At 41.7% G+C, this 7,825-nt stretch overlaps 1 protein-coding gene across 2 annotated transcripts; it reads left to right on the plus strand.

Moving 5' to 3' along the window:
- Positions 1-744: 744 nt before the first annotated feature.
- rbm42 (RNA binding motif protein 42) lies at positions 745-6,360 on the plus strand. 2 transcript variants are annotated; one of them, XM_005816388.2, is made up of 12 exons: positions 745-836; positions 1,139-1,195; positions 1,605-1,734; positions 2,458-2,521; positions 3,386-3,457; positions 4,494-4,636; positions 4,724-4,897; positions 4,984-5,124; positions 5,261-5,378; positions 5,449-5,546; positions 5,783-5,879; positions 5,983-6,360. In XM_005816388.2, exons 2-12 carry the CDS (start codon positions 1,140-1,142, stop codon positions 6,093-6,095), a joined length of 1,206 nt encoding a protein of 401 aa, XP_005816445.1. In that variant the 5' UTR covers positions 745-836; position 1,139; the 3' UTR covers positions 6,096-6,360. The 2 variants fall into 2 exon arrangements, with proteins under 2 accessions (XP_005816445.1, XP_023185365.1); XM_023329597.1 differs by having other exon boundaries at positions 4,984-5,118.
- Positions 6,361-7,825: the final 1,465 nt, after the last annotated feature.

A 7,825-nucleotide genomic window follows, 5' to 3' on the forward strand; every position in this document is an offset into this window, starting at 1 on the left:
GATCCAACGAACAGAAACAAATCTGTTTTTTGTCCTAGTCTTTAAGTAGGAAGGACAACTCTGTTTCTCTGCATGAGGTGGGCTGAGTTACATTCAATTGTACTCCAGTGAAAGAAACACTACTTCAACATATTTTTACTGTAGTAAAAATAACAAGTAGTCATCCAAGAAAAGACTCAAGACTAATAAAGTATTCTGTAAAAAAGTGACTCAAATAGTGAGTAGTTGAACAGAAAATCTGATTTATAATTTAACATGATTTAATCAGGCAGATAAAAATATAGTTTTTTTGTAAATTCTGGTATTTCAAAGTCTAAAATGAAAAAAAAATCCAAAATAAATAACATAATTATAAAATAACACATTTTAAGCAGAATAATCAGTTTCTTAAATAAAAAACCCATGAAACTAAGACTTATAGTACGCAATGTAAAATGAAAATTGTATTAGAACAACGAAGCTAGTCTACGAACGAGGAATTTTACTTTAACATAAACTGTAGCTGTATGTCTGTGCAGGTTTGGTTCAAACTATCTGTTTTCATTCAGTGAAAGTAGCAGGAGAGAAGCAATATTTCATACCACACTACTCAAGTAAAAGTAAAAAGTGTGGAACAGTAAAACTACTTCTCAAAGAACTTTTTTTTTTAAAGTTACTGTAGTAAATGCTACTTACTATTCTGCTCTAATGAGGTTGTAGCAGTTCGTGCAACCAGACCCCAGTCCGCTAGGCGGCGGCATTATATCCTAAAACTAGAGGCAGGTTAACCGGAAGAGAAGGTCAGTCGTCGGAGAAGAAACGCTAGTCGAGCGTTTGATGAACGATTCTCACTAAAAGTAAGAAAAGCCAGCTGTATTTTTTATATTCTGTCCTCCAAAGGAGTTCATGCTATATTAATGAACGGTGATGTAGGAGTTTCCTGCCATGTATTTGTCAGTTTACCTGAGTGAAACATATTTGTTTTGATTATGTAGCTTTAATTTTCTTGGAATGAAAGCTGAGTGTTAAGAGGGAAGTTTGGAGTGTCGGTGATAATGTACAGCAGCTCCAGAAAGACTCCAGTGTGGTGGAACCGAGTCCTGGATCGGATCGTCGGGTTCTGGGTTCTTGGTACTGATTGTTGTTTGTGTTTCTGCAGCATGGCGGGCAAGTCAGGGGAGGAGCGGCTGAAGGAGATGGAGGCTGAGATGGCTCTGTGAGTAGAAATAACTGCAGCTTTTCCTCTCTGACGTTCTGATCTGAGTCAGTGACTAAATGTTCCGCAGATCATCTCCTTCTGGGAATTACCAGCAGAATGGTGTTGCCACCAGGGCAGAGCTTGCTCAGCATCACCAGCCACTGTGTGTGAAAGTTAAAAACTTTAGGGCAACAGATTCCCTTCTAGAAACCCCCCAACAGCAGGCCGAGGTTCTGCAGGGCGGATGTGCTAAAAATTGAGATCAGGGTCCTGGAAGGGCTCCCTATTCACCTAAAACAGTGGTCCCCAACCACCGGGCGCGGACCGGTACCCCCCCCCCCCCCATTTGATCACATTAGTTTTCAGATGTTCTTTATCAACACCAATGTCTGACCTGATGCGGCTCTTTCTCTCTGACTCTTTTCAGTTTTGAGCAGGAGGTTCTTGGTGGATCAGTATCAGGAAGTCCTCCCCTCATTGAGCCCATCCCTCTAGCCTTGGCTGTCCCAGCAGTGCCAATGGTGCGACCCATCATAGGGACCAACACTTACAGACAGGTTTGTATCTTTCTTCTGTCAGACTTAGGCCTGTCACAATAACCAATAAATCAATTAAAAGGATGATAAATTAAAACAAACTCAATAATTTCCATTGGTATAATTTATCATTTGTCTTTTATTTTTTGTTTTCTTTTTACCAAAAACTGCATGATTAAAGTCTTCAGTTTGCTGCTTTGGTCTCAACTAGCTTTTATTTTGAAGGACAATTTTTCTTACAAAGACTTCAGAATTCATTTTATTTGTTATTTTGTTTATTGATTTTGGATGTTTGAAATGTTTTCCATGTTCATTATAATTTAAAGTTTATCTTATGGAATGTGCTCTTGCATAATTTTTTTTGCCATCACCATTATATTCCTTGAAAATGGTCTCAAAAAACAATATTATCGTTTATCGCAATAACATCTGGAGCAATATATCGTCCAGCAAAATTTGTAATGGTGACAGGCCTGGTCAGACTCCAACATTTAGTGGTGAACATGGTTCTCTCTGTTCAGTTGACGACAAACGGCTCCTTCATTTCTGTCAGTTCTTTTATTTTCAGGCTCATTTGACCCAGAATGAGGTCAAATTTAACTCATGTTTTGTTAAATTCTACAGTAACTCTGACTGAGCATCGTACAGCAGGTTCCATGTTTCCTATCAGGGGTTGTGTGAACTGTTAGTCATGATGCAAACAGCTGAATAAAGTCCAGTCTCTCCCTTCCTTGCCTCTCCTAGGTCCAGCAGACGCTAGAGGCCAGAGCAGCTAGTTTTGGTCCTCCTCCAGCATTTGTGGGTCCAGGTAATAGTTTTACTTTAACTAGACTCAGTAAAGATGGTTCATTAACATGATTAAAGCTGTAAGGTTCTACACTGAACATTCCTCTGATAGGTTTGTATAAACCGTAGTAGTTATGTGTTTTTGCTGCTTATATGCTTCCAGTGACATAAATCTCTGGTGTTGTGCTTCTGGAGGTTCATTGTAGGTTTTGTTGCTATGGCGTTCTGAGAAGCACTTTGTGAATTCCAAGGCTATTTTTAACTCAAAACAAAACTTCATATTGATGCAAAAACTCAACATTTCCATTGTTAATTCTTCTCTTCTGAGGAAGTGGAAGGAAACGTCTCACCTTGGAGCATACCTGTCCAGGGTCCCCATTTCCACCGTATTTCGCCCCTCTGTCACAGCATGCTCCTGGATTATTATTTTCCCATGCATTTCCTGCATTACAGTAATTCTGTTGCCCCCGTTCTTTACACCTCCACTCACCCCCTCTGACCTTTACGACAGCAGCAGTGGATGGAAAAATGTTTGTCGTATTCTCACGTTCAAAACTTCAACATATTTGGCAGCAGTTTGTTGAATTTTCGGTCCATTTGTTGCTAAGTTATCAGTTTCATACTTTCCTTTAGACATAACTATTGTTAGCAGAGGTAGAAATCATTTCAGCATATCTGGCCTTGTTTTCTATAAATCCCTCAGAGTAATAGTAATAGAGAACTAACCTGACTATCCACTGAAAATAGGACTTTACATAGGCCTGTCATGATCACAAATGTAGCTATAACTGAGCTTTTACTCGACGTGTGGATCAGATGCTGCGTTGTTTGAACAGTAATGCTGCCATTCTTCATTTCCACTCACTGTGACTTGTGTCTGTCCCAGTTCCTCCAGTTCGTCCTCCTCCACCTCCCATCATGAGACCAGCCTTTGTCCCACATATTCTACAGAGACCAGGTATGCTTACCACCACACCACTGAGTCCAGGTCTGGTTGTGTCCAATAGGAGGGATGTTGGAGGTCAGTGAGCCTGGGACAGTGGGGTGGACAGGATGCTGACTGGACACTTCCTTCATGCCTGGGTATTTATAGCTGGGGGGCAGGAAGACATGAGGCTTCTTTACAGTTGGGCTCAGATTAACATGACGGTTGGATAATATTGCTCCACTCTGATACTCAGCCAGGTCCATGGAGCCAGATGAGGGACTGACTTTGATTTGTTTATTTTATTTATTTGAATGGGAACAGATGCTTAGAGTACATATTATAACATTTATAACCTTAACTCATTGGGAATGCTTGTCTCTAGATGGACTTTTAACCACATAGATATATAACAATATCAGCACAGCAGAATAAAACATTGACAGACCTGGGCTGACCTAAGCCCAAATTTCCTGTTATTATTCTAATAAATTGGTATGTGGCCCAGTACTGTAACATATCGTACATGTACTATACATGTACTATACAGTAAGTGCAGTCAGCATACTGTCAGGAGTGAGTGCACCGGTGATGATCCTGCGGGTCTCTCTCTTGTTTCTGACCGTGGCCTAATTAAAGCACAGGGCCAGCTGCAGTCGGTTTGCTGCCTCTACCTCCAGCTAGAGTTCACACCTAGTGAATCTCCCTCCTCCTAAGCTCTGCTTCATGATGCACTCAATGTTTCAGTTATGTCTGTTACTGGCATCTTTTCCTTCCACATAACTTTTTGTTAATTTGCAGCAACTTTCAACAAGCAGCTTGCTTAGCATTGACCTTCAGGGTCAGTGTCTCCTTGTGGGCGGAGTCAGCAGTCCTCGCCAGTCATTTTTATTGGTTTTATGTAACGTTCCTGTCTTTGGACAAACTGAATGTTGGTTTATGATTTGCTGAAATCATCAAAATGACATGGAATAACAATAATATGAGCTTTAGTCTTTTAATTGAATTACTGAAGGTTTTGATGTGATTAATAAGCTGTACCCATAATCCTCTGCTGTGTGCTGGTCAGGTGGTCAGAGACTGCCAGTGATGCGAGGTCCTCCAGTAGCCCCACCTCTGCCACGCCCTCCTCCACCTCCACCCATGATGGTTCCTCCATCTCTGCCACAGGGGGGCGCTGCGCCCATTCAGCACCTGTCAGCTGTTCCCCGGGTCAGAACTCAGACATGTTTCTTCTGTCAGCAGCTGCTGCTGCCATGACTACAGGCTGTTTCTAGGCTTCCTGCTTGTTGTTGTCAGGTTGGTGAGATGGTGGCTGCCCCCATGGTTCCCACTCCTCCAAGACCAGTCAACCCATCACTGGTCAAACCAACACCGTCCATCATCCAGGCGGCGCCCACCGTCTACACGGCCCCTCCAGCCGCGGTGGTCCAGAGGAAGGCTGAGGTCCAGGCCCAGAGACAAGCCAGGATGGTGTGGATTCCACCAGACCACTGTGACCTTGCTGCTTCAGTCTCCCTGGACTCTAACCAGATGTGTGCTATATGTGTCTCTTTCAGGAGGAACTGGCAGCACGAGTGGCAAAGCAGCAGGCGGCTGTCATGGCGGCGGGTCTGCTGGACAGGAAGGACAGCGATGAGAGCAGCTCTGTTATTGGCCCCAGCATGCCGGAGCCTGAGGTCCCTCACATCGAGGTGATGGTAGGCTCTCTGTCCAGAGTTCAGCAGAGTTGAAGTGATGATCGATATTCTTATGTACCTGTATGGTCATGAGGTCTGGTCACTGCAGCAGCCTCTAAATGTTCCACCTCTTCAAGTAATGAAGTTTGTTTTTCAGCCTGTGGAAAGTGTTACTGAGGACAAAAAGAAAGGGAAAAACGAAAAGGTGAAGAAGTGTATCCGTATAGCTGCAGGATCAACCTGGGAGGACCCCAGTCTGTTGGAGTGGGAGTCAGGTGAGAACAGTGTGTGAGCACCAAAAATGTGCAGCATTTTTTGTGCTGAGGCTCCCCTGTTCTGTTGCAGATGATTTTCGTATATTCTGTGGAGATCTGGGTAACGAGGTCAACGATGACATCCTGGCCAGAGCCTTCAGCAGATACCCTTCCTTCCTCAAAGCTAAAGTTGGACTTCTTCTTTTTTTTCAGCCTTTGCAGCCACTTTAGTAAAATACTGATCTTAAATGTGATTTTTGTCTGGGACTCAGGAGGTTGAGAGTTCAGTCTTAGCTTCTGCCTATGCCATGTCACACCCTCCTTTGTGTAGCAGATGGGTGGATGTGACTATTTCATGCCTATGGACACCAATTTATGCCCAAAATATTCTTTGCTTGTAAATGAATCTGGATTCTTGTCATCAGGTGGTCCGTGATAAACGGACTGGAAAAACAAAAGGCTACGGATTCGTCAGCTTCAAAGATCCGAATGACTACGTGAGAGCCATGAGAGAAATGAACGGTCAGCGGCTTGTTGTTCCCTGATGCTTCACTGGGAGTCATGGTCTGGTCAGGTCAGGATGGAAATGTGATTAAACATCATCTGTTTCTCTCTGTCTGTCCAGGAAAGTATGTTGGGAGTCGTCCTATCAAGTTAAGAAAAAGTATGTGGAAAGATCGCAACATCGAGGTGGTCCGCAAGAAACAGAAAGAGAAGAAGAAGCTTGGCCTCAGATAGTGTTTGATGCTCCTGGAGGGGCTGTGTGTTTGTTTGTTCTTGGCAGATTTTCTGTCAAATGCCGGACCTGTTGTACACTCATACTTAATGCATCCCAATGTCCCCTCAGAGCTCCTGGTGTCTACAGGTTAGGGTGAGTGGAAACCTATTAGATTGTTCTCATAAGGATAGCAACACATGCAAGAGAGGAGACCTCGGATTCTTTGTGGCAATACTATAGGATGTGATGGTTAAGATCTCAAATAAAACTTGTATCAAAGCTAAAGATGTCTTCATTGTTCATACACCACCAGCAGGTTCCAGGTTCAGCTAAATTAGTTTCATAACTAAGAGCAATGAGCCACTGCACATACTGACACATTTACTGAATTTTTCTTTCAGTATACTTCGATGTTTTGTTGCATACATAAAATGATTCAAAATTCCTAAAAAACACTTGCATCCAAAAACTGCCATTATGAGAAAAATGTGCAATATTAGAGCCCGAATAAGAGTGAATTTATTAAAAGAAATGAAAAACTCCTTCGAGTGTGACATCGATCTCAGGAGTTTTTCTTTTTTTTTTTTTTTGCCTGGTTAAAAAAATGCATACAAAACCTCATTGTATGCAAAAGCACACAATCTGCTTTACTTTAATAGCATCAGTCTGGCTTTAAAATAGTTTATTTGTAAATGTGCCAATTCAAAAGAACTCAGCTTGCTTAGGGACAAACTGTTGAACTTTAAGTCTGTTAGTCCAAATAGTTCTTCAGTTCAGTCCTAGTATTTAATAGTCAGATTCTGATCCAGTTTGCAGAATAGTTCTGCATTTTGCAGCACTAGAACGCTAGGTAAGCATTAATTGGAATAATACAGCTATGTTGATTCAATTTTGATAGACATTTTGCAGTTTGTAGTCTGCGTCTACTGCTATGTCCCATCAAGGCTCAAGAGGGCGCTAGAGACCAAAGAAAGGAACCCCTGCAGCCCTGGGTTACAGGGGTTCCTTTGGAATGTGACCTATAAAAGTTTAGTTGTTTTTTTTTTATTGGAAATTCAAGAAAACACCTTATATAAAGTACAGCAACATAAGTGCACATGTGCTAAAAATGAGCAAAAAGTATAATAGACAAAAAAGGAAAATCAAACTTTGTGTAAGGAGAGCAAACCAAAGTGTTACAAATGAAAATGAATTCCAATTGTTATATTAAGCTATTAATAAAAAAGTTGGCTAGAAGGATTAAATTACCATAGATTAGGAATGTGTGGTATGGCATGAAATTTATATCACAATATATGTTGTGACGGGTGGCAGTAACAACATTTGTATAAAACAGAAAGGAAATTGGATCATACTGTATGATTGTGATCATGTGGGAACAATGCAAAGCAAATTTAATCTAGTTTTTCCCCAACAGGTATAATGTTGCTGTTTCTGCTGCTGTCAGTCCTGGAGGCCTGAGTTGATCTGAGACTGTAGTTTTTAAACAGACCAGAGGAGAGAAAGTCACTGGTTATGAAGTCATTCACCGGCCACTTTATTAGGTACACCTGCCCAACTGCTCAATAATGCAAATATTGAATCAAAAAAATCAGCAGCTCAGTGCATGTAGACATGACCAAGATGATCTGCTGCAGTTCAAACTGAGCATCAGAACAAGGAAGAAAGGTGACTTAAGTTACTTTGAACTTGACATGGTTAAGGGTTGGTTGGTCTGAGTATTTCAGAAACTGCTGATCTACTGGGATTT

Source organism: Xiphophorus maculatus, chromosome 3, assembly GCF_002775205.1.
Source record: "Xiphophorus maculatus strain JP 163 A chromosome 3, X_maculatus-5.0-male, whole genome shotgun sequence".
Lineage (NCBI taxonomy): Eukaryota > Metazoa > Chordata > Actinopteri > Cyprinodontiformes > Poeciliidae > Xiphophorus > Xiphophorus maculatus.

Excerpts from the sequence above, each read along its gene's own strand:
- rbm42 (XM_005816388.2), top strand. The coding sequence starts at position 1,140 with ATGGCGGGCAAGTCAGGGGAGGAGCGGCTGAAGGAGATGGAGGCTGAG. Across the intron at positions 2,522-3,385 it reads TCCAGCATTTGTGGGTCCAG|TTCCTCCAGTTCGTCCTCCT; the intron begins GTAATAGTTTTA and ends TGTCTGTCCCAG. Across the intron at positions 3,458-4,493 it reads ACATATTCTACAGAGACCAG|GTGGTCAGAGACTGCCAGTG; the intron begins GTATGCTTACCA and ends TGTGCTGGTCAG.